The following is a 27,556-nucleotide window of genomic DNA, read 5'->3' as shown; positions in this document are numbered from 1 at the left end:
TTTTGATGATCTTTGTTCTGCTAAATTATTCTCCATAGCAATTGTACCACCTAACATATTACTTACGTTTCTTTTATTGTTTGTGAACCCTGACTACAATGTAAACCCCATAAGAGAAAGAATTTTGTCATGTTTTATTCAACTTTGAATCTTCGTTATCAAGAACTACACCTGGTATTTAGTAGTTAATAAATATTTGTTTGAAAGAATAAATAAATAAATAAGCATCTCCCATAGAAAGAAGGTCTTTGATAGAACCAGCTGTAAAATTTGGGAGGACATCAATTAGAGAAATGACAATAAGTAGATGGCAACGAAAAGAGAAGATGATTACATATGTGGAAAAGGTTGGTTCAGGAGATAAAACAGAATGATGAAAGTGCCAGGAGCAGATAATCAGCTAACTTGTTTGAAGAAGCTATTTTGGTGGGTTGCAGAGCTGCAGACCAGAGGCTGTGGGTCAGCAATAGGACTCCAAGCCCTGAAAGTGGACTAGCAATAATGAGGAACTATCTCAGCCTAGCAAACGGAAAGTAATAAAACAGACATACTGACATGTCAAAAGACAGATTTCCAATTACTACAACCAAAATTAAAGGTAGGCTTTGAGTGTCAAGAAGAAAACCAAAGCCTAATTATGATTATAGGTGCATTAAAGGATTAGCATTAAGGGAGATTTCATGCTGAATCCTAGAAGATTCAGTTTAGGACTGATTTAGTTTTCTTGCAAAAGTCAGAATTTATGCTGAATTAAAATAAGATAAATTCAATGATGTGGTAAGAAGGACTGTACAGAAGGTAAGATGGGGCCTACCACTTTTTTTTTATATGACTTTTCATTTTTTTTAAAGACTAATACACTTGAGTGACACTGATCACTGTACTTTATTTTAATCTGTGGTTCCCAACTCTGAATATGGGGAGCACCTTTTTAATATAAAGGAAAAAATGGACAGAACTCCCACATGAGAGTGTTCATTTATTTTCACTTGATTAAGAAAAACAACAAATAGCCAAATGTTGTTATAAATATACTAACATTATCAATATGTTTTGTAATTTTCAATACCAATGATATGTATTTATATTTGGAAAAAAATAATACAAATATACTTGAGATATTTATTCTATGATTCTTCCATGATGGATATTTGGATCATGGGCTGGGAATATATGGTCTTCAATTATATAAAAATGTTACAAGAAAAATACACACAGAAAATGTACAAACATATTTTCCATTAGGTACCTTATTCATTGACCTTTACCTGTTGTTCACCCACTGGTGTTTATTCTAACTTTGACTTTTCTCCTAAGACTTACTCTGTGATCTTTTTCAGTCTGATGGCTTCAAACAACAACATGCTGACAGCTTGCAAATTTATATCTCCATCACTATTTTTTGGATGTTCAGGCTTTATATCCAACCTGATATCCAGTCTAATAGACATCTCAAAGGTAACAGGTCTAAAACTGAACTAGTTTTTTTCTCCTAAACTAGCTCCATCTGTAGGCTTTCCCATATCATTTGACAGCGATTCTGTGCTATTTATTTACGCATTCTCTCTTAACTCTGAGCTAATCTTTCTATATTCTGCTTTTTGATATTAGGTTTGGGACACTGCAAATAACATTTCTCACATTAGTTTCCCAGTTGGCTTTAGGGTCTGCCTAAACCTGCTGGTTTACATTATTTCTTTAGATTTCTGAGCACCAACCATGGAGTATTTCCTTCTTTGAAATTTGAGCTCCAGTTCTGCGAAGGTCCTACTACAAGCTGTTAGATTATGTAACACTTTCTTTTCTTTTCTTCCTCCAGCTCTAAAGATGGTGTTTATTTATACAGTTATTGCTTCTGTATTAATTTTATTTCCACATTATAACATCTATATAACAATCCTCCAAATTAAATTCCATGTGTTTTAAATAACTAATCTATATTATATTTTCCTGACTACACCTTGATGGCTATATCCCTTGGCATCAAGAAAAGCTCAAGAAACAGACCCTCAAAGAAGGGATTTTGGGGAGTAGTTTGTTTATTTTTCGGCATTGATATACCAGGATTTCTGGTCTGTAGAAAATGGCATAAACAATTATTTAATTTATTTATTGTGATTGGGATGAAACACATATTGAAGGCAAGGTTTGAGGAGGCACAGCAAGTGGTTTTTGCATTTGATGGTTATCATGCCTAAGACTAAAAGGATTGTGGAGGGACATGGCTATTTATCACTGTGCTGGAGTCGGAAAGAAAGAAAATACCAGTTTAAGTCATGGTCAGAGAACAAGAGAACTTCTATGGTGACTCTGTAGTACTGAGCAGATATGGCTGAAAATTAGACTCACAACTTAATTATGCAAGTTGCATAATTATAATATATGCTGAACATAGAGACTCACAATTTCTCATGTGAAAATTAGGGCATTAATTTAGAGGGAATGGTATCTTGAAATTTGAAATAGAGACTTTGGATGCTCTGGAATAAAGCTGATAGTTTTAAAACCCCATGTCTTTCAGAGTCACCTTTGTCAATGGGAGCATCCCCTTTTCCCTTTTTTTGAAGCCCCTGTGAAAACATCCAGGTAATTCCCTTGCAATGGAACATTTATTCTCAAGGCCAACCACCATCCCTCTCACATTCTCTAAAGCAGAGCAGTCAAACTCTCTATGGTGATGGAAGTGTCCCATATTTTCCCTGTACAATATGGTTATCTACCAAAAACATGTGGCTATTGAGCACTTGAAATGTGGCTCACCTGAATTGAATTGTTTTTTAACTGTTAAACACACTCTGGATTTCAAAGATTTAGAAAAGAAAAATGATGGTAAATTATTGCATTTAAAATTTTATGCTGATAATGTGTTGAAATTATAATATTGGGGCTAAATAAAATATAACATTAAAATTAATTTCATCTTTTAAGGAATATAACTATTAGAAATTTTTTAATTATACATGTGACTCACATTATATTTCTGTTGGACAATGTTGATCTAGACAGCCTTCAAACAATTTTCACACATAGATCAATGAATTTTGAAAACTACTTTCTCCTATAATTTTAAATAGATATCTATTTTTAAAAAACAAGTCTAAGCATGAATAGCTTCAAAGGATGCAATTTCTATTATAGTGTAATTTTACAAATGCCTTAAATATAGTTTCCGTAAAATCTTGCATCACAAAAACAAAACAAAACAAAAAATGCCGCAACTAGAAGGACCCACAACTAAAATATACAACTATGTTCTGGGGGGATTTGGGGAGAAAAAAGCAAAAAAAAACATCTTGCATCAATTCATTTAATTTCTAGAAAATGTCCACTGCATACGAAATGGAAAAACTGTAAAATCAATCAGAAAGTCTTTCTGTTCAAAAAGCCACATTTTGTGTTTCCATTCAAATTAATCTATAATATACTTCTATGTATTGTGAATTCTAGTTCTAGGATAGTCAGAGAAACAGATAGATGGATAAAAAATAGGTGGATGGATGATAGATAAATACACACATACATACATACATGTAAGCATACACACATAGATACATAGATAAAGACAAGGGTTTTCTATAAATATGTTGTTTGGATAAAACAAGGTTATCATCTCCTTCAAATATTTCTCAGTGAATCTATTTTTTTCTTTGTTCTCAAGGACTCTCCCTCAGAAGCTATACATATGGAATTTCCTATTATGGATCTCCAGAATTTTGTTTACACTCAAAAAATGTAAAATATTAATATTTCAGCTGGGAAAGTAATATATGCCTTTCTTTGAAACTGAAAGACAATCATAAAAGGCAAAGTGATAAAAGAGAACAAATAGAGGTGGATCTTCAGGCAGGAGAGTGTTAGAAAGTGAAATATCTGAAAATGACGTCCAGACTCCCCATGTACACCCTGGGAATTGTTTGTGTACCCCAAGATGTACAGATACCTTAGATTGAAGACAAATGCACCAGACCAACTAAATGAGGAAGACTATCCTCATAGAAATTAAGGAAAAAGCCAAGACAAAAAAGTATTTATTATAGACATGGAAATAATGTTAAATGCATACCTTAATACAAGAAGAACAATTAATTCAAAGACCAGTTAAAGTACAAGTTCTAATATTTTAACTTTCTCTTATGAGGAAACCTTAAATTATATTCATCATTTAAATGGAATAATCCAAGGAAATATTTCCTTAAGGAGCTTGTAGAAGGGGCATAAAGTAACCTTAAAAATATGTATTACTTTAAGATTGAAATGCTCATTTATATTTTATTTTTAGTAAGCTTAATGGCAATGTTTATAAACTGATCAGTAAAAATGACTATAATTTAATGTATAATATTTTAGTATAAGACACAGACATCTATAAATTATTCAACCATATAATAAAATATGGAAAAAATTATATGTAGTGGTGTTTTTTTCTGCATTAATACATAAGTTAAACCTAACAAATAACTAAAGAGAAGCATACTTCTTAACAAGATGGCAACATTTGGTAATAGTAATAGATATCATTTAAAGTGATCCTACTTTGTATCAGACATTTCATACTTTTTTATCTAATCTGTAAAACACCTTTATGATATGGCATTATTATCTCTAATATTTGGGGGAAAAAAACACAAAAAACACCTGTGGCTCCGAGGACTCAAGGATCATGCCTGCCTAAAATTGTATAGCTAATAACAGGGACAGCACAGATTTGAAACCATCCAGGTTCATCCTGTTTCAAATCTCAGAGCTTTTTCACCAACCATAAATTTGTTTTGGGCATTTAGAAGAACATGATTGCTTTTAAAGTTATCAAACATAAAGAAAAACATGAGCAATGTTTCTGAAGAAAATTATATATATTGAGGGATTAAGCATCTTGGTTAATTGGGGTTTATACCAACTAGGAGAGCTATGTGCCTATGGTTCATGCTAGCAATGGCCTTCCAAAAAGTGTTCTGACATGGTAACCTATGGAAACAAAACTGCCAACGGTATTTTTCAAACTATAACCTGTTAGTGTCTCATGAAATCACTTTAGTGAGGCATGACCAATATTTTTAGAATAAATAGATCAGAATAAAAAATAGACAAGTGCATTCATGTAGTAAGGGAAAATGTTCTTCTGTGGCACTCTATCTGTGAGGGTGTGGGTGTGAACTGGGCCACCATGTAAAATATAATTCTAACTGTGAGTCATGGTTAAAAATGCTTGAAAACCAATTTCTATAGGATAACTTAAAATAGAGGTAAACCAACAGATCCAAATTTAATGTCCTTGGTAAGCTATTTGATAAAACTAGAAAATACGTGCAAGTAACTGTGTCCCCCTTAGAAAACAAATCGAATTGTTTTAGGGAGAAAAAGAAGAGGTAAAAGTTTGGCAGATTAGGAAAGATAAACAAAGAGAAATGTGAAGACCTCTGTGACACTTCAGATAACTCAGTAATGAGAATGAATTAAACTTAGCAAAGCAGATATCTTATAGAAAGAGAGATAATTACATTTTGATGACAATTGTAGGCAATTACCATGACACAAAAAGATTTCTATCTCAATGCGAGATTAACACAATGTGTTTGTTCCACATTTTACAATGAATTTACTTCATGCTTATCCTAGTATAAGATACTTATATCTTAGTGTGAGATAGGTCCTTGTAAATAACACGTCTCATAAAGCACACAGCTCTGACCTTTGCTGGCTATGTGATCTTAGAAAAGTTATTTAGCTTCTCTGTTAAATGCAGATAATAGAAATATCTACATTATAGGTGGAGTTTTGTGAGGATTAAATAATTCATAAAAAGTGTTGCGAATAGTACCTGGCATGTTGCTAAGTGTTCAATAAACGTGAGTTTATTTTTCAAGTACTTCATGATTTTTTTATTTTCTCAACAACCCATAATTTGCACAGAAAAAGTATTAAATAAATAAATATTTGTTGAATTGAACTGGATGACACAGGTTGAGTATGTAAATGATTTTCTTTATGCAGCTGAAGGGTTAGATTTAGTGATTTTCCCAAGTTTACGCAGGTAGTTTGGAGCAGAGTAGGCTTCTGACCTAGTTCTTCTGATTCATAAATCAAGGCTCTCCTATGAGGCAAGGGTAACTAACCACTGAGTTGATTTTTAAAGCAACCCTGTTGCTTTTAGGATTAGGTTTTATGAATATAAAACCTAAAACATTCTGAGAGGTAGTATACATATAATCTAATAAGAATGAGTTAATGTGTTGTTAAGTACTTGCTAACTCTATTAAGCACTCTTGTACACATTGCCTCATTTATTTCTCACAACACTGTGAAATAACATGCTCTTATTATTCACATTTTATAGGTGAAGAAACTGAATTTCAGAGAAGTTAAATAACTTGATCCAAGTCATCAGTTAGTAATTTCTAAATCAGTATTTGAACTTAATCTGACCCAGTTTTATGGGCTGTTCCTCCAAACTTTCCTTCATCTAACCCAGAAAAGGTGTCATACGATCTGAGAGGATTTAGACTCTCTTATTTAGCCTCCTCTATATTCTTACCCGAAGAGGCAGGAGGGAGAGAGTAGAAAAAGAAAACTAGCTAATTTTTCAGCTGCCCTTATACTCGTTCATGATTATAATTTTGTTCGAAGTAGTGTGGCACATACATATTTAGATGTATTACCCGTTTTGAATCAAACAGAATGACAATCCAACCATTTGAAATATCCTCAATATGAATCCTCTAATAGTGCAGAGCACATTAAAACCAATTTTATATAACAAAGAATATCTGTGTGATCTATGGCAATAGAGAAACATTGAAAGGAAAGTCAGCTACGTATAAAAACATGATATATCTGAACGAAATGTCAAGCAGAAAAGACATGAAGTAAAAAGCTCTTTCTTATTCATGGATTCTTTTTAAAAAAGGAAATATACACTTAACTCTCAAAAACATATCTCAGAAAATACTCATTTATGCTTTTAATGTGTTGTCACTTATATGTTATAACTGGGAGTAGAATTTTATTATTCTAAATTTATTTTTTCCAAATTTCTCAGATAAGTTTATGTTTTACATAATGGATAAGTAGGAAATACTGCAGAGTCAGGAAATACGTGAGTTATAAACTTTCTTTACTGCACTTTTCTGATGATCTCTTTGCCTTTGTCTTTATGACTTTGCTTTTCTACCACAGATGGTTTTCCCTTACCTTATTGGTATTCACCGCCGTGATGACCCAGACACATTGTGCATTGCTGTCATACTGGAATGGAAAGTTGGGAGACGTAAAGGTTCCACTTGGTCCTTGAAGATTAGAGCCACACGTCTTCACTAAAAGAGAAATTGCATTTTAAAAGATGAGCGTATACCACATGCAAAATCATGACAATAAAATATCTTGCAAATAGACTTTAAATTCAAAATTGTACAATTATAACAACATTGAAATATATATCATGGCTTTCTAATGTCACTTACCAAAATGAGAGTGTTTTTTACACTCAGAAGTTCACAAATTCAATATTTTCAACAGTAATTGAAGACTATTATGAATAAAAGTGTGAAGCACGATAAATTGTCCTAACTGTAAATAGGTTCATTTAATTGGAGAGAGGTATATTTATCTAATATTGTGTTAACAAAAATCTACAGAGAAAGAAGAAAGCCTTGGACTGATTAAGCAACCTAAATAGTGTTTTCCTTCTATGTATTAAGTACCCTAGGATTCATAATAGCATAATTGACACATCAATAATAAAACTACTCTTTCTGTTCTTATAACTGTGAATTAGAACAATATAAAAAGAGCTACACTGACATAATTTTATTAAGTTCCCACAAAAGTTAAAAGTTGTAATATTTCTTAGTTTTCTAACACTTCTTTTCTTCTACTTAACAAAAGAGCTAGTGACCACACTGCATCTGGGTCTTAACTTCCTTCTTGACCATGACAGAGTTTCTTGGTGGTATTACTTTTGATTTGCATTTCTTTGCCCCATTTCATTAAAATCCTGACCAAGTCATCCTTTTCCAATCCATAAACAACACTCCATCGTATTTGTAAATGAGGTACAGTTAAATATATATTTTCATATGCACTAAAACCTTACATAGTTATTGCTACTTTTAAGATCGATTTATGGAGGTCCCAAAAGTTTGCTTGACTTGTCCAAAATCACTTAGCTAGCAAACAGTATAGTCAGGATTCGAGCTCAGGTCTTCCAACTCCAAAAGTCTTATCATCTTATCACTAAATATGTATCTCTCTAGTATGTTAAATACAGCTTTCTTTACCAGTTTTTTTCCCTTTAGCTTATATTTTAGCCCAAATCTATTCCAGAAAACTTTCTTTCAAATTAAAGTTTCTATCTCATGATAACTTAATAATTACTTTTAATTTTCTCTTGTCTGTGTCTGGTTTCTATATTTTAATCAATAAAACTTATTTTATAAGAAGAAGAAAACAATAAGTGGTATTTTTCTTCTTACAAAATTAATTACCAATCTTTCTTTTTCCCTTTACTACCTAACTTCTCATAAATCTGCTATGCTCACTACTCCATTTTCTTCTCCCTTCATTCACTCATTTTTTTTTTATTTTCCAATTTCCATGGTATAAATAATCCCTCTTTCGCTGATTTTAAAGCTACCAAAGGTTTATCAAGGTCTCACAAAATTTCGTAATATTTAACAATTGACTCTTTTTTATCCAGCTTTATTGAGATAAAACTGACATGTAACACTGTGTAAGTTTAGGGTATATAACTTGATGATTTGATATAAGTATAAGCAGAATGATTACTACAATAAAGTTAGTTAATACCTCCATCAACTCACACAATTACCATTTTTTAATGTGTGTGTGGTGAGAAAATTTAACATCTATTTTCTTAGTACCTTTCAAGTACAGTCATGTGTCACATGATGTTTTGGTGAACCACGGAACATATATATGACAGTGATCTCATAAGATTACTTCCACATAGCCTCAGTATGTACATTAGTAGGCTATACTATCCAGCTTTGTGTAAGTACAGTCTATGATGTTTCCACAAGGAGGAAACTGCCTAACATCACATTTCTCAGAATGTATTCCTGTCGTCAAGAGACACATGACTGTATATGATGCAGCATTATCAACTATAGTCAGCAGGTTGTACATACCCTCAGAAGTAATTCATCTTCTAACTAGAAATGTGCTCCCTTTAACCAACATCTCTCCATTTTTCCTAACCCTCAGCCCCATGTCTGGCAACTACTATTCCACACTCTGTTCCTATGAGTTTGTGTTTTTTAGATTCCACAAAGAAGTGAAAACATTACACTACAACTTCTTGTAAGTCTTGTATGCTCACCACTGCATTTTCTTCTCCCCCATTCACTTTTGAAAGTATTTCAGTCTGACTTCTCTCATTGCAGTGTTGAAACTGCTTTCTCAATGCCAGCAGTGACCTCTTAATTGCTAAATCTAATAGTATCTCTTCATTTTTCCCATATACTCGGTGTCTCAGCAGTAATGGAAAATATTGATAAGCTTTGTTTAAAATTCTCTGCCTTCCCTTACACAGTCCTAAACATTCTTGATTCTTGGCCTATTTGTTTTAAATAGCTATGTTTCATACCCTTTGTTCTGGTTCTATTTTTTTCCATCTGACTCTTAAATTGTCTAATTATAAATTGATTTAATGACCTATTTTATCTTTGTTCAATGGTCTCTCTGAACAGTTAATCTAATTCACTTCTATGACTACAATGGTCATTTTTGTGTTGATAGCTCTCAAATCTATATCACTAATTTTGCCATTTTTCTTGATTTCTAGAGTAATTTTTTCTCTGCTGGACATCCCATGAAATGTTTTAAGGAAGCTTTTAATTAAATATTTCTTAACTAATCCCTTTACCTCCCTCCCATGCATATATAAGCACTCCTCAAGAGCTGTGTATTCCTTTTCTGAAGCATCTTGATTTCCTTCTTTTCTTCTCTTCCCAATACTTAGAGCTTTATCATCATCTTTTTCCTGGACTAGAAATAGCTACTTAATTCCTTTTCTATACTCCATTGTCTCTCTCTGTTCTATCCTCCTTAGTACTACTATATTTATCTTTCTAAAATATAGATTTGATTACAGTACTCCCCCCTTTGCAGATATGTTCCAAGACCCCCAATGGATGCCTGAATCCATGGATAGTACTGAACCTTATATATATTATTTTTTTCTATACATACCTATGATAAAATTTAATTTATAAATTTATTAGGCAAAGAGATTAACACCCCAAAATAAAATAGAACAATTTTAACAATATACAGTAGTAAAAGCTGCATTAGATCTTAGCAACCTCAGTATATGATTTTGTTTTCTTTCCTTATTAAGTTGAGAACTTCCACTTTTTCACTTAAAGAAGGCACTTTACAGCTTCTCATTCATATATTCGAACTGCCAGCATCATTACTCAAGCTTAATAATGGCTTTAGGGCCATTATTAAGTGAAATAAGGGTTACTTGAACACAAGCACTGTGATACTACAGCAGTCAATCTGATAACCAAAATGGCTACTAAGTGACTAACAGGCAGGTAGTGTATACAGTGTGGATACACTGGACAAAGGGATAATTGGTGGACAAAGGGATATTTCACATCGCAGGAGGGATAAAGCAGGTCAGTGCAAGATTTCATCATGGTACTCAGAATAGCCCACAATTTAACACTTATGAATTGTTTATTTCTGGAATTTTCCATTTAATATTTTCAGAACATGCCTGAGAGCTGGTAATTGAAACTGTGAAAAGCAAAACTACAGATAAGGGAGGATTGCTGTATTTTACTTACTTGCATCAAAACTTGATCACTGTTTCCTATCGGATAAACTACAAACTGCCTAATAGAGAATATAAAATTATTCCTGTGAGGATCTAGTTTTCTTTTCCAGTACAATTTCTTGCCATTTTACACAGTCATAAACTTAACTTGTACCAGAAAAGAATTATTGCTTTCTTGAATATACCATTTTTATAATTTTCCACTTTTTCTATGATGCTCTCCAAATCTAAAATGTTATTCCTTATATTTGCCTGCAGAAAAATCTATTCATTTAAATAAAGTCAAGCTGATGAGCCATTTCTTTCTCAGGGAGAGTTCCTAACTCTTCTACTCAGGGTTGTACAATGGATTGTAGTCCTCACAGCACACTATTTGAACAGTGTATCTATAAAGGTGTTTAGGTGCTAGTGATCTGATAGAGAAGGCAGTTATAAACATTTTCAGAACTTATAGCAATAAAATTCTAGGGCAATCAGATGATTGATTTGAAGTTAGCAGAAACAGCTTTCTGAAAGGACATACTGCTTCTGTGAGTGGCACTTGCTACTTGGTAATTCTCTGGCATGCTTTGTTTTCTAAAATGTATACACACATAGTCTTGTGGACAAGGTCTTGTTTATCGTCTCTGTTCATTAACTCCTAGTGCAGTGGCTTTCATGATGTAGGAATGTTCACTAAAGGAAAAAGAATCCAAGTTCTTTGGCACAACTCTTAAATGAACTGTAAAACAAGTGCTCTCTACATGCTGCTGAAGAATCCTTGTAAATACATTTTAGACTGAGAAACTGTCCCTTTGGAAAATGAGTTTCTTTTCATATAAAAATAAAGAAAAAAATACCCATGAAATGACCAGTAAAAACCACCTGTAAATATGGTGGTCTTCTTGTCTGCTTCCATCTAAACTAGAATAACCGCTTAACAAGTTAGGTTGTATTTTTGCAGATATATTCTTTTTGTAGGTGTGTATATTTTTATACACTTCTTGGTTTTTTGTGTTTGTGTGTTTTAAGAACTAATTCTATACACATTCCTCTGAAACATTTTTTTTTTTTTCTCATGTATCGTGAGTACTGCTGTAAGTCAGCATATGCAGATTTATTTAATAGATTTTAACAGTCTGGACAATAACTGAGAAAAGTATTGCAAATTTTGACAGCCTTCAACTATGAGAATAGCACATGACGATTAGGGGGTTTCCTTAATCCTGGGTTGGGGAATGAGAAGACCTGCGATTTGAGCAGAGTTGCAACAGTTGACCCACAGCAATCAACATTCAACGTAACTGACTGGAAAAATTACTTGTCTACTTGTCATAAGCCACTGATATTTGTGGTTGCTTGTTACACAGCCCATGCTAGTGAAGCTTTGTTTTTATTTTTTCAGCTCTAAAACATAATCCATGAGTGAAGATCTTAGTATTTATATCTTTATACTTGTGCTATTATTTGTGCTTTATAATTGTGCTATTACTGTAGGATGAATTCTTAGAAGGATTACTTAGCCACAGTATACAAGTATTTTAAAATTTGATAAATATGAGTAAATTACTCTTCAAAAGTTTGTTCAGTACGCTTTCAAAAATGGTATAAGAAAGAGCCTAGTTCCCCACACTCACACCAAAAATAACAGTGTCAACTATTTGTGCTTTTGTCATTCTAAGTATGATGTCAATAACGTTTTAATTTCCAATTCTCTACATTATTAGTACTGTTTAACAGCAGTTTTTATTATTATCTTTACTTCTTTTGCTCTCATGTTTGTGTTTATGTACACCTTTTCCAGTTTCAGTTGTTCTCTCCTCATTGATTTATAGAGGTTTCCTGTATATGATCAGTATTAATCTTTTTCTACATGTGCTGCAAATATTTTCCCAGACTTTATTTTTTTAACTTTACTTTAAATTAATTTTCCTCTGCAAACTTTTAAAACTATATATGTAATTTTGTCAGTATTTTCCTTTAGGGTAGCTATGTTTAATGCCTTGGTTAGGAAAGTTTTTCCCAAATCTAAGGATGATTATTATTTAATATTTAATTCTTACACTTTCAAAATTTTATATTCTTATGTTTAAACTTTTTATATATCTGGAAATTATTTTTTTATGATGTGATGTAGGAGATATAATTATATTTTCCAATATGCGGATAGCTATTTTCCCAACAGCATTCATAGTAAACTCTATTTTATTCCCCACCAATTTAAAATGTCATTTGTATTACATCATGGTATATTATATCTCTATCTGTTTATTTATCTTTCTATTAAAAAAATCCATACATAGATCTGAGACTTTATTTTTTGGAACTGATTCACTGATTATTTCTCTGCAAGTACCATACAGTTTAATCATTTTTAATATAGATAGTACAAATCTCCCCATTATTGTTCAATTTCATAATTTTCTTGGTTATTCTTGAATATTTATTTTCCCATGAACTTTAGATGTCTCAGTTTGTCAAGTTAGAAAGGGATTGGTATTTTTATTGAACTATATTGAGCTCATAAATTATTTTGATACAAATTTTCTTCCTTAATGTAGCCGTTAACAACACAAAGTGGAAAGATAAATGTGATTACAGTATGTGCTCATAAAGTGTTTGATAAATTAAGCAGAAAGTCTTGATTTAAATTCTAAGAAACACAGAAATAGTATAAAAAGGAGAAACCTTCTAAATATAACAATGAATGTATGATATCAAAACAAGTATTAGATTATACAATAAAATGTGAAAACTTTTGCCATTAAAGGTTACAAGAAAACATGGATGCCCACAGTCTGTGACAGCATTCAACACTGTCTTAGGGGTTCTAGGTAATGCAATAAACTAAGAAAAAATTGGAAAGAGTTATAAAATTTAAGGAAATAAAATAGTGTCATGATTTACTTGTCATATGATATTTGCCTACTTAAACTCAAAAGATTTAATAATTTATCTACAAAAATGCTGTGTTATATTTAAGAGTCACATAAGTTGGTTTTGAAGAAGATATGTATATGGAAATTTAAAGTTTTCTTTTGTAACAACAACAATCAGTAACTCAAATGGAAAGATCTAAATCACACAAGCAGTAAAATAAATATACAGTTTTGAAAAATATATTTGGCAAAGAAAGGTACAAGATCCCTGTAAGGAGAACTATAAAATAATTTCTGAAGGAAATTAAATAAAATCTGTATAAATGTAAAGACAGGTCATGTATTGAATGGGAAAGCTTGCTATCATAAAGATGTTAACGTGCTTATTTCAGCAGTTTAAAATAAATTGACACAAATTAGCTAATTTTTACAGATTCTATATATCTATGATTATCTTAACTCAGTGCCTTTGACAGAGTTGTTATTTTACAATATTCTACATGTTTTATTCACATGCCACCTATTTTTTCAAAAAGGGAGATAAGAATGGCTTCCTTATCCATTTTACAGTTTTGTTTGGGAATAAAATCAGCCAATACACGTGAAGACATCATGAAATCCTGTTAAAAGAATTATGCCCTTTCAAGAAAATGATATAAGTGTAGTAGCAGAAGCCAAAACAATTCATCCTTAGCCTCTCTATCAATATATTTCTATTTTTTTTCCTCAGGCCACACAGATATAGTTAACTATGCTTTGAAAAACACCTAAGAATAAGGTTAAGTACAATGAAACATGTTTTGGTTCAACTGTAACCTTCAGGCATTTAGATTTGTACTGGATATAATGTTTCAACTACACATGTAAGACAAGCTGAAATTTTATTTTTCGGTTGAATACGAAAGATACAACTCACAGGTTAAGTATTCTTTTTGCACAGAATATACCAACTGGGACCTGTCTTTGGTTGTCTCTGGGTCTATTGTGCCCTGAAGTACCTCTACCACTCTCTCCCTTCCAGAAGCTTCACAATTTTTTTAATAATATTGAGGGACTCTTATGATTCTGTTCCAACACATTCTCAGGATTTGAAAATTCCATAAAGTTCCTTCCACTCACTTACTTGCAATTTCTTAAACACATTGAAACTATTCCCACTTTAAGACCTTAACACTTGCTGTTTTTTTTTTCACTTTGTATAGGTTTCTGCTCAAATAGTTCTCAATAAATGGTCTGTTCTGACTACTTTATCCAAACTTTAGGATGTTAAGTATCACCTTCATACATATACATACACACAGAGAGATGTCCATACTTACATACAAGTGTATATACTTGTATATATACGCATATGTACATGTATATCACATATACCATGGTTTATTGTCTCTTTTCCTTATTAAAATGACAGCTTCATGAGAGCAAGGATTTGGTTTTGTCCACCATGGTGTCTCCAGTACCTAGAACAGTGCCTGGCACATAGCAGATAATACATATATGAATGAATGAATGAAAACATGATTAAAATAATGAGAGCCACAACAGAGATTTGCTGTTGCTTCTGGTTTGTATCTTCCTCTTTTTTTCCCCCCCTTTGGACATAGTGGCAATTCAAACTACCACTCTTTTGCAAATATTCTCATCCGCTGAGAATTTATTAAGGGCTGTGTGAACAACTAAGTCCTATTGTCTGCTGCTCTCAGGCTGTGTCTTAGGGGGGATGTTGGAAGATTTCTAGGCAAAGAACATTTCTTCATTATGAGGGGTATGGTAGTCTAGTCTTTATAGGAGTCATTAGGATGAAGTCCAAATAGCTTTTTAGTTGTGTGTCTTCAACTGTCCCTGCATTTTCAACTTACTTGGTATTCACACTTGAGCAAATCCAAATCATCTGGATCTCAGGTCTTTCATTTGTAAACTTAGACAGTTAGACTCTATCACTCATATTCTCTGATAGGCATAAAATGATTACATGATTATACTACTAAGTTATCCATGTGCTCTTAATGGCTTCTCCCAATAGGTGTAATGAGGTTAGTAGAGCCTGGAAGTTATATTCTAGTCCAATGAGACTTTTACTATCTCAGAGAAATAGCCTATTATTATTAAAAATGTTTGATGACATAAGAAACACAGAAAATGATGGATCCACTAGAAAAATCAATTTGAATTCAGATGTATTTGCAATATTTCCTTTTCTTTTAACCTGTGAGTTAGGAAACACTGTGATCTTACCCCTTGCAGAAGGTCTTCCATTTCTATCTTTCAATACCCCAGTGACATCTTTGCTCATTAGCCAGGGATGAGGATAAAAACTCATAATATTAGATTACCTCTGAGAGCAACTTTGCATTGGCCGTGGAATAAACTGTATTTCTTCTGCTACATAAGAAGTAGTAGACAAGCTGGCGATATTAAGTTTAACTAAGTAGAGTTTCTAATGCTCCGAGAAACTTTTAACTTGTACTTTGGAAAATTAGATGTTCTAATAAAATCTAACTATGTAACAATGAATAAGTATGAACAGCCCAAATTTTGTGAAGAGCAAGTCAGAATGGTTCAGACCACGGGAGATGTACCAACAAGAGACTTACTTGTTTAAGGGTCTCTGATGGGGTCCTGTGAGGCAGGATAATAAATATTATTAGGAACAAATATGAAATGATTGGAAATGAATAAGTGTTGGTACCTAAAGACAGACAACTTCTAGTAGTAAGTGAGAATTGAACATGGAGAGATATGGTGTGGCTACTTCTCAGACATGAAAGGGAACTACCCCGATCTTGTAGAGGTAAGCTAGGGCGAGTGCTACCCATAACTTCTTTCTGATCCTTCTTTGCCCAAACACCACCAGTGGTATCTGAAGTTGGTGCTTACCATCTACACTTTGCAACAAGGTTGACAGCTTGAGTTTTTATCATGACACTTGATTGAAGCAAAAAGTGGAGGTTTTGGTGGATTGATTTTAATTACTTATTTTCTTTCCAGGAGGCAAAAGACTATCTCCTAAGAGTGAGTAAGCCCAAGGAGGGGAAGAAGAAAGAGTGGTGATAGTGTGTCCAGTCATTGAATTATAATTTAAAAAATGTGAATTTATTTTGTATTCCAAGGTAGTGAAGTAAGAGCATTATCTGTTATAAATAAATATTCAATGTTGGTTGTTTGAGAGGATCAGATTTATTATAGTTTTGGAAATTTCAATAGGAATCTGCATCTAAAACTCTCTATGTCTATAATACAATTTGATACTAAGATATATAAGCTGATATAAACTGACAAAATGTAAACTGATATGGTAGCAATATATGATTAATGCCCCAAAGCAAAATTAATATTTATTATTTATGGATCGAATATGTTCCAGATCTAGAAACAGATATGATCTAATGGTTAAGATCTTTTGTTTCACGAAATAGTAAATCAAATTATTCCCAGACAAAAAATGAATTCTGATATTTCAATACAGTTTTTTTCTGATAAATTCTATCTACTATTAGATAATATATTTATTATTCATTTGTGAAAGTTGAATGCTGTACAATTTTTATTCTGCAAATTCATGTATTCCACAAACATTAAATGAGAGCATATTTTGTTTGAAACGTTATGCTGGACATTGGAAGTAGTGACATAAAGAAGACACTCAATGCCCCTGCCTTCATGGAGCTTACAGTATAGAAGGAAAGAGAAAGACCAAACTAGTAGATAAAGTTGGATTTACAAGATGCTATCAGAGTAATAGATCAGGAAAGCCTATGGACGTAGATAACAGATCAGGGAAGGCTATTCTTAGGAAGTGACAAAAAGAAATAATTGTTTTATTTCTATGTTTTGTTTCCCCTACTCCAATAATTTGGAAGTCTTTCTTCCATGGCTCTTGTAGAAACCCTATAAAGAACAAACTCAATCTAAACAAATCAAGGTGAACCTGTATACAATAACGAGGTGTCCAGATCCATGGTAACACTTCATGAGACATTATCTTTTAAAATTAACATGTGATCATTTTTACTCTTAGAGATAGTTGAATTGAAATATTTTAGGGACATTCTAAGGAAAAAAAACCCACCTCATGTTGGCAGATGTATATGCTTTCAATATAAAACAATGCACCTATGAAAAATTGACTTTGAGAAAATAAATGACTCAGAAAACGAAATAATTTCTAAGATAGAGGTTATAGGAGGTACAAAGGCTGTATTAGCTCAAACAAAACAACTATTTCCAAAGTTGTGAAAAATACTTTATAAGTTAAAATAAAATATTTTTAATGAAGGAATCAGTAATGTAGGGAGGGAAAAATGCCCACAAAATGAAAAGGGTTTGGGAATTAATCTTCAACTGAGACTACAAAAGATTTGTTATAAAAAGGGATAAAACTTGGTAGAAATCAGTGAACAAAAGAAAATACAAGTTAGAAGAACATTACCAGAAGTAGGGTGTCTGTTCTCTCAATGGCCATAAACAAGAATTGTGGAGTTTTCACACAGAAAATAGAACACCACTAAATAAGATACACATTTCTGGGTTGAGTGTCAGAATTTAGACTTTCTGTATAATATTTGGCCTATGTTCTGAAGGACTATGTTCAACCATACGTCACTTTGTACTTCCTTTCTGGGAAGGAAACTCCTAATAGTTTGGAAAGGCATAAACAGAGTTATTTTTAGTTTGAAGTGAAATTGCGCATTAAAGTTTATTCTATAACATTCTGAACACAAAAACGTGTTTAAATAATAACTCAAAATATGGTTATAACACTTTTAATATGTCAGAATTTCAATTTGTTCTTATTTTACTTTAATTGTTTAATACAGTATATAATATAACCTACTCAAGAAAATGCTGAATTATTTTCCTAAATATCAAAGATCTGTCATTAAACTGCAGACAAACAGGTTTAGAAACTGTTCTCTCAATCAATTAGAATTCTCAGATGGTTGACTGCTGGTTAGGAAACATACACACACACATACATATGAAGGTAAAGGATGAAACCTATTTAAATCAGCACCTGGAACTATCAATAAGTAGTTAAGTTTAATAATATTTAATTGGACATCCCAGTCTCTATGTCTTCATGAGAAGCTGAAAAAATGTCAGAAGTTGAGTAAAAATTTGGACTAATCTTCAAATACATCTGAGTGTCATCTGCATAAGAATGAAAGTTTAATCCATGTCTTCACTGAAAGGAAGCATACAAATGTGGAATAATAATGACATGAACTCAAAGCACGGACCTGGAAAACAGGAGATGCTATGAAAGGGAGAGAATTAAAATCAGCAAGAGGCAGACTGCACAGGATCAGATAAATTTGATTAAAACCCAGAAAATGCAATTCCTATTAAAAATGAGAAATATAATGTAAAGATTTTTCAAGGAAAAAAGTAAACAAATTATTTTATTTTTTTCTTTTTCTGGTACTTGGTTGTTAGTAATTTAACTTAGTCATAAAGGTCATGTTTACATACAAGCCTGCCTTACCGCTCTTTGTTTCACTGAACCATCCTACTGGTATCAGGATGAGTACATATGGGATTAAATCAGAAATAGGAATGATTTTTTGTGTGTTTATGAGAAAGATTGGCCCTGAGCTAACATCTGTTGCCAATCGTCCTCTTTTTGCTTGAGGAAGACTGTTACTGAGCTAACATCCATGCCAATCTTTCTTTATTTTATGCAGGATGCTGCCACAGTGTGGCTTGACAAGCACCCAGGATCTGAACTTGTGAACCCTGGGCTGCAGAAGTGGAGCGTGCAAACTTAACTACTATGCTACCTGGCCAGCACCAATAACCTTCCTGTTTTCTTGAGGAAGATTGTCCCTGACCTAACATCCGTGCCAATCTTCCTCTATTTTGTACGTAGGACGTAACCACAGCATGGCTTGATGAGCAGTGTGTAGGTCCACACCCGGGATCTGAACGTGCAAACCCTCGGGCACGGAAGCAGAGGGCACAAACTCAAACAGTACATCACCAGGCTGGCCCAATGAAAAGCACATATCTACGTAATATTGAGGAGAGAAATATAAATGTGAAAATCAGATATCACATGCTAAAAGGCACACACACAGTTGACCCACTTGGTAACCGTGCTGGGAGAGAGGAATAAAAAGGAGGGAGCGTGTGGCCATCTGGGGAGCATATACCCAAGATAAAGAAGGACACCTCTACTCAAAGATATATCTGAACCTTGGCCAAGGTTCTTCCAATTTTTCAAGAGAAGCCAGGAATCTAGATGTTTATATGAAATCTTCAATTTTGCAAATATTGGCAAATTCTTTACAATATATCAACCTATAATAGCCAAAAAAATATGAGCTACTACTGGAAAACACACCTCTGATTTGTAGTGTCTGAGCTATATATCCATTTTGATGTGAAATTAAAACAAGTAAATTATGATTTCAATAAAATAGAGTCTGAAAACATAATTGCAAACTGATATTTCAATTATAGGATTGCAACAACTATTTTAGCACTTCTAATTTACAAACATAATTTTTAAAAAATTGCTTTCAAATGAGAAACCCTTACCAATTTATCCCTTTTATTCTCCTCTTCATGTTATATTTTAGAAATAAAATTTTTAGCTTGAAATAATTTAGATTCATAGAAAAGATGTAAAGACCATTACAGAGAGTTCCCATGTTCCCTTTACCCACTCCCCCCTAATGTTAACATCTTACATAACCATGGTACATTTGTGAAAACTAAGAAAGCATCATTGGTACATTACTAATAACTAATCTCCAGAGTTTATTTGAATTTCATCATGTTTTTGTCTGTTTTTTAAGTTACTGAACTTTTTCTGTTCTAGGATCTAAGCCAAGATATCATATTACATTTATTTAAACCTCTTTAGTCTCTACCTTGAATGTCATTTTAAACTAACATTTTGCCAATTATCCACCAATTTGTACGTGTCTGTATGTGAGCCTAGTATGGAAAGTCAATACCTTCACATACAATAAATTCTAGAACAAAGATGAGGATGAGTTTTCCAGCTGGCAAATCCCAGGGCCAGACCCTGAACAGGGTGAAGCTAAGTAATAGCATGCCATAGGAGCCCTTGGTTAAACCTGTTTGCAATCACAATATAAGCATCTTTCTAGCCAAAATTCTTAAAGATTCTTTTCCAAGGCTATAGTTAGAAACTTAAAAAAAAAAAAAAAAAAAAAAAAAATTGCTGCAGGGTTGTTTAACCTGAACGCAAGAAAATAATTTATTGCTCCAGGAGTCAGTAAGTAGAAAAACTACATTGAGCTCTTCAAGATGCTGTTTGATCTCCTTATCAGGGGATCTTTTAAAATAATGTAGAAACTTTATTCTCTGAGCTAAATATAACGGTTGCAGGATGTGAGACCATCACTTTCAGCTGTACAAATTGTCACCAGCCTATTAGTTTCAACGGATGTGTGTGATAAAAATAGTAACCCTCCTACTTTTGAGACCTCTGTGCCTCTCAGGAAGTTAAAAATACTAGATATTGGCACTATTTTGTGTTTATGCACAATTCTCAATTATCAGCTTAGTGTAGGGCTTTCCAGTCTCCACATTATTAACATTTTGGACAATTATTTGTTTTGTTTTGGGGGCCTGTACTGTGCTTTTCAGAATGTTTAGCAGCATCCTTGTCCTCTATCCACTACATGCCATTAGCATCCCCCAAAAAGTTGTGACAATCAAAAAATTGTCCCCAAACATTGCCAAATGTCCCCAGGTGGCAAAATTCTGGCCCCCTCCCATTAAGAACCACTGACTTAGTGGGATATCTTTTGTTCTAGCTAGTCTCTTTAATTTTTTCTCATTCCTTTAATTCTTTTTATTCTGTACTTTACCAAGAAGTTTTAGTGAAAAAGAATTATGGAAATAAGGCATAAACTTCAGCTTCCATTACAGCGGGAAGCTATCATATTAAAGCTGGTTAATAGAATGTTTTGACACTCAAGAAAAAAATAAAAATCCTGTTAACTCAAACCAAATTATATACTCTTCTTCCCAGGTCTTTCTCCTATCACTTATCTAACCCTTCTCATACTTTAGGATTTAAGTTGGTTAGGATTTATGTTGGCATTCCTCTGGGGAGCACATGTGATAGCCCTAATTCCAATCTACCCTGTGTAGGGTGCTCCTCTCCTGTGCTCCCATGTTTTCATCTTTATAAGCTAATTTACTACAGATTATCTTACTCTCTTCTGCTGTCTTTTTTTCCTCAGTATACTGTGAGCCCCTTTAGGACAATTCTCACATATTACTACTCATTGGTCCTGTGGGCAGTCAATAAGTGTTTATTGAACAAATGACACCCTTAAGAAATGGAGTCTTGATTGAGACACCAAACTAGAGGATCTTGTATGTCAAGGAGGAGAAGGAGGATTACTGGAGACAAAGAAAAAAAGACTCATGAAAAAAATTAGGACACAGGGGCTGGCCCCGTGGCCTAGTGGTTAAGTTCGCGCGCTCCGCAGCAGGCGGCCCAGTCTTTCGTTGGTTCGAATCCTGGGCACGGATACGGCACTGCTCATCAAACCACGCTGAGGCAGCATCCCACATGCCACAACTAGAAGGACCCACAATGAAGAATAGACAACTATGTATCGGGGGGCTTTGGGGAGAAAAAGGAAAAGAACAAAATCTTAAAAAAAAAAAAATAGGACACAATACATCTGGAACTGGCTGTTGTTTTACATATTTACTGTGAGGAACTAAGGTAAACCACAGGATGGAATATAATGAAATATTTAAGGTAATGCTGTTAAGACTTGCCACTGGCAAAGCTGTCAAGCACTTGAAATCTATTTCCTACTTGCTATGACCCTTTCTGATCTCATGTTGTCTAGTGCATATGAGATTCAAACCTCTCTGAGTCCAGACACTAAGCTCTTAAAAACTGTACCAAAAAAATGCTGTATAACCACAATTAATGACAATAGTGCTGGTTTTTTGTTGCTTTTTTTTTTTTTTATTGGTTTGCCTTCTCAATAGATTTGACAGTCTCCATATGTATTTAGTTGAACAACTCAAGAAAGAGATTGGTAATCTCAATTTTCATGATCATATGATTGGAGAAACAAATTTCTTACATGTAAGCATATGTATAATATAAAGCTCACTATTTACCCAACATCTTAGGAAGAGACAGCCACATTATGTCTGGGCTATTATGTTACTCTAGAAAAAAAGGTTAGTGATGAACTCTTTCAGCTAAGAGGACATTTATAGGTCAACAGCTTATGATTTTGAAATAAATCTTAAGGATTTTTAGAGGAATTCCTACATTTATTAAATTCTAAACTTTCTATACCAAACAATCAAAAAAGATGAAACTTCCATGAATTCCAAATACCGAGGTAATGTTTTCTTTTTTCTTCTGGTGTTTATTTAGAATAAACATTGAGTACCAAATTTCAGTTATAAGATGAATAAGTTCTGAGGATCCAATGCACAGCATGGCGACTATAGTTAATAATATGGTATTATATCCTTGAAAGTTGTTGAGAGTAGATTTTAGGTATTTTCACCACACACACACACACACACAGACACACGAGTCAACTATGTGAGCTGATGGATGCTTTAATTACCTTGATTTTGGTAATCATTCCACAAGCTATGTGCATATAAAAGCATCACACTGTACACTTTAAATATACACAATTATATTTGGCAATTATCCTCCAATGACATTGGAAAAAAAAAAACAAGACAAGAAAAAAAGAGAGTAAACGCAAACAAATCTTTGATACACGTACTATAGAAATTTAGCTCTGAAACCAAATTGCTTAGTAAAAAGATTTGCGTTTGACAATACATTTGGGTATGTGGAAACTTTACCTCCTCTTTAACACCCTACTCAAAATACATTTTAAAACATTTCTTGGGGCCAACCCCGTGGCTGAGTGGTTAAGTTTGCACACTGCGCTTCAGTGGCCCAGAGTTTCGCTGGTTCGGATCCTGGGCATGGACATGGCACTGCTCGTCAGGCCACGCTGAGGCGGTATCCCACATAACACAACCAGAGGAACTCACAACTAGGATATACAACTATATACCGGTGTGACTTTGGGGAGAAGGAAAAAAAAAAGATTGGTAACAGTTGTTAGCTCAGGTGCCAATCTTTATAAAACAAACCCAAGCATTTCTCAACTTAAACTGGGTAATTGTTTTAGCCCTGGCTGTAACTACACTGGAATTCTTTTCCTGGTCCTCCACCTCAGTCCCCAAAAAGGTAGAAGGAGCAGATTTTTAAAGTCTAAAGAAGGCCAATCAGTTGTTAGCTCTAGATATGTTTCTGTCACCTTGTGTTGCAGAATCTTTGACTTTCAAGCAATTCCTGTCCTGGAAGATGTGCTGAACTGTTCAATGTCATAGTGTGAATCCTACAGATGATGGCAAACACCACTGACAATAGGTGCTAATCCCTACAGATGAAGGCAAATCCCAGTAACAGTAAGCTTGCAGTGAAGGTTCACTACATATCAGGCATTCTTGGGGAGCTTTACCTATTTTATGGCATTTAATCATTTAGAACAAAACAAAAAACAAACCACAGTACCTATGGATAAATATGACTTCTGAGAACTATAGCTCAGATAGTGGAGCCTAATTGCATGGGTTCAAATCATAGCTGTATCGTTTAGTATCAATTTGCCTACAGTGAATCACTGAAATTCTCTGTGCTTTAATTTCCTCATTTGTAAGAGCAAAATGATAGTATAGTATCTGGTAGAGTTTGAGAAGATCAAATGAATTGATACACTTAAAGCTTGTCTACTATATAGTGTGGGGGATTGGAATTGGGCACCCCAAGATCTGCCTCTTTGGCATGAGGATTATTTTGGGCTGGTTACTTTCAAAAAACTGCAGACATGAGACAAACTCTGAAAAGTAGAAGTTACCCTTTGTTAGAAGACATTTAAATTTGTAAAGGAAATCTCCATCTGTAAAGGTGTTTCCCTCTCTGTACCAGGAAGAAGAGGGGATGACCTTATCTCTAGAAACTCTTATCAATGAGGAAGGCAAGGACTTAAATCTGAATAACAATCTTACTCTTCTTTACTGTGCTTTTCTGGTAATCTCCCATAACTAACCCTCCCTAACCCCAACATTCTTCTTTGCCTTTAGCTGAGAAGGGTATTTAAGATGAGAACCTCTGCCATTTTGGCAAGTTGCTCAGTTTGCCTAAGTCTCTCCTCTGTATACATGTTATAAAGCTTTGTTTGATTTTCTCCTGTTATTCTGTCTCATGTGAATTTAATTTGCTGTCCAGCCAGAAGGACCTAGGGTAGAGGAAATGTCTTCCTCCCCTACAATAGTAAGCTCTGTATAAGCCTTAGTTGCTATAATTATCTATTATTATTATTATTTGAATTTTATACAGGATGTAACTGAAACTAAAGAATTTAAATTACTCACCCAAGTTTAATTGACTTCACAGCAGCTGGATGCCAAAGTCTAAGTCTTATCTAGTATGCTATAAATATTGGTTACATTTTTGTCAATTTTGGTTTATTTTTTAGTTAAAATTATAATGGAATATTTTCTGAAAATATTTCACTTAGCCACTGCAGCTCTTTTTATTTGTATATATGAATATATTTTAATATATTTATTATAAATACTATTAAACCATTATTTATGCACATTTACAGTATGTCAATTTTTTATGTTTGAATACATGAAATTATTTCTTATTAATATATATTTTGTTTATTCCAATACTTAGACCCACTTTTTAATCCCATGATCCTTGAAGACGAAAGCCTTATAAATATGTAATGCATAATTCTTTCTACATTTTCTGTATATTATTTTTATGATATAGATAGTGCATTCAATAAAATTTTAAAGATCATGTGGCCTACAAAAGATGAACAGTTGATCACCTAATAAACTGATAAGTCTTTATGTAGAAAAATAGCCTGCATGTCCAAGAACTCAGGATTGTCGTGAATTTCCCACAGCATGTAGACCATTGCCAAAAAGAAGACAGTAATAAAATCACATTTATTTAGTCCATAAATCAATTCAAACAGTTAGTATTCCACCTGGTAATGAAACTCTGTCAGTCAGTGAAAAATGTGTACATAAGGCACTCCTGGGTGGGAAGCTGTGTGACATTTTCACCTCTGTAGTAAGCCACAGTAAATTATCTCAGCAACTGCTATTTTCCCTCATGTATATATACAACCACAGAAAAGGGGGGAATAAAACCCACCACGAAGAACATAAAACCGAAACCAAGCCAAACCAAAACACAACGATAAATCTTATGAAGAAATTGACTTCAATGTATACTCCCTAGAAACATATCAGTGATTTTACCATTTCCTGGAGATTAGCACAAACAACGTCCATATGGGTTAGGGAAATAATCTGAATTTCCTTTGGGATTCTGGCCATACACAGAGCCGGGTAGGAATGAAACAGACGTGTTTGCTATCCTTGAGTTCCCATAGGATCATTCTCTGGGGATATAAATTTCTGAATATTCCCCAAGCATGGGCAATCTAGTTATATGATCCCAAGCCAAAGGTCAAGCAGGGATTGATTAGAACTATCTGATGCAGACTGAAAGCCAAAGGGGTGCTAAAGAAGGACAATTAAGAAATTGTCTCTGACTATGTTACCCAGAAATTATGCCTGAGAAAAGGGCTTATGCCTGTGAAGTTTAATTAGTAATATGGTCTCAGGGAGCAGAAATGAGGAACAGGTGGGAGTGAAACAGGCCTCAAATGCAGGAAAGACAATACAGGACATGTCATCCAATTGGCTACCGCTATGCATAATTGGTTTTAGACTCTATAGAAATTTCTGATGCAATTTGTAAAATGCCTCAGAATAGCAGAAGAAACTGTGGAAGGAAGGCGGATACATTTATTCATGTGCTCCTATTTCCATGTAGTTCAAGAGTTGACTCATAAGGATTAGCTCCTCTACATTTTGGGTAGCACCTGTGTAAAAGCTAAGCCGGTTCAGACTTCCTGTCTCAGGTGTCAACAGAGCGGCACGTTAGGAAGTAAGATGCAGAAGAGCCCTCTCAGGTGTACCTGCACAAAACTTAACTGGTCACTACAGCAGTGACTAGCATAAGAGATGAAGAGGATCTGAAGAGGGTACAAGATGTTTTGGACACATTGCCTCTCTCATTAAAATACTAATATTAAGACAACAAATTAACAAAAATTAATTCCACTGAATATTTTTATAAAGTTAAACATTTAGGAAATAGGTTGTTTTAAAACTGAAAGCAAATCTCTAGTTTGCAATATTGTATTCTCTCATGGGAAACGGGGAGGTTAAATGCACTCTGGGTTTCTCTCGAAAACCTTCCCTTCAATGCCCCTACATTTTCCTTCTAATTCTTATAATTGAAATGCCAGGAAAATCCCATGTTCTATTTCTGTCCCAAATAATAGATTTAGAGAGCAATGAGATACCATCATTACTCTGACGATATTCAGCTGTGCCATTCATTGCCTCTGGATTCAGATGGCTGTCAGCCTCTATGCTCCCCTCAGCAGCCAAATCCAGAGGAGAGATGAGCTGGCATACTTCCAAATCATTAAAGATCATGAAAGAGCTGGGTGGTATGCTTGAGAAACACCAAGGGTCTTGAAAAGAGGAAGTGTGGGCTTTCTCAAATGAGGTGACTCACACAGACCTGCCTAGTGTCAGTCTCTTTCTAGATCTCAATCTGCCCAGGCATTTCCAGGCAGCACCTATGGAAATGAGTGCCTTTTGTCTTCTTGCATTTAACTTGAACCTTGCAAACCTTATTCAATGATTCAGTGTTTGCCTGGGAAATCCTCAGATTGACTTATGAGCAGGTGAACAGAACTTGTGTGTTGGTTATGTTAATCCTGTGAAACAGAAAACTTGGAATTCCTCA

The 27,556-nt window shown here is 33.8% G+C and overlaps 1 protein-coding gene across 1 annotated transcript in view; it reads right to left on the bottom strand.

The window, feature by feature from the left end:
- CSMD3 (CUB and Sushi multiple domains 3) overlaps positions 1-27,556 on the bottom strand; it is a 1,175,747-nt gene that overhangs the window by 584,273 nt on the left and 563,918 nt on the right. Inside the window, exon 11 of the mRNA XM_046642300.1 lies at positions 7,189-7,310. Coding sequence (XP_046498256.1) covers positions 7,189-7,310 — 122 coding nt within the window. The remainder of the gene's footprint in view (positions 1-7,188; positions 7,311-27,556) is intronic.

The sequence above is a fragment of the Equus quagga genome, chromosome 16 (assembly GCF_021613505.1).
Source record: "Equus quagga isolate Etosha38 chromosome 16, UCLA_HA_Equagga_1.0, whole genome shotgun sequence".
In the NCBI taxonomy this organism is placed as follows: Eukaryota; Metazoa; Chordata; class Mammalia; order Perissodactyla; family Equidae; genus Equus; species Equus quagga.
The sequence above is the reverse complement of the archived record's forward strand: the minus strand, read 5'-3'. Positions and strand labels throughout refer to the sequence as shown.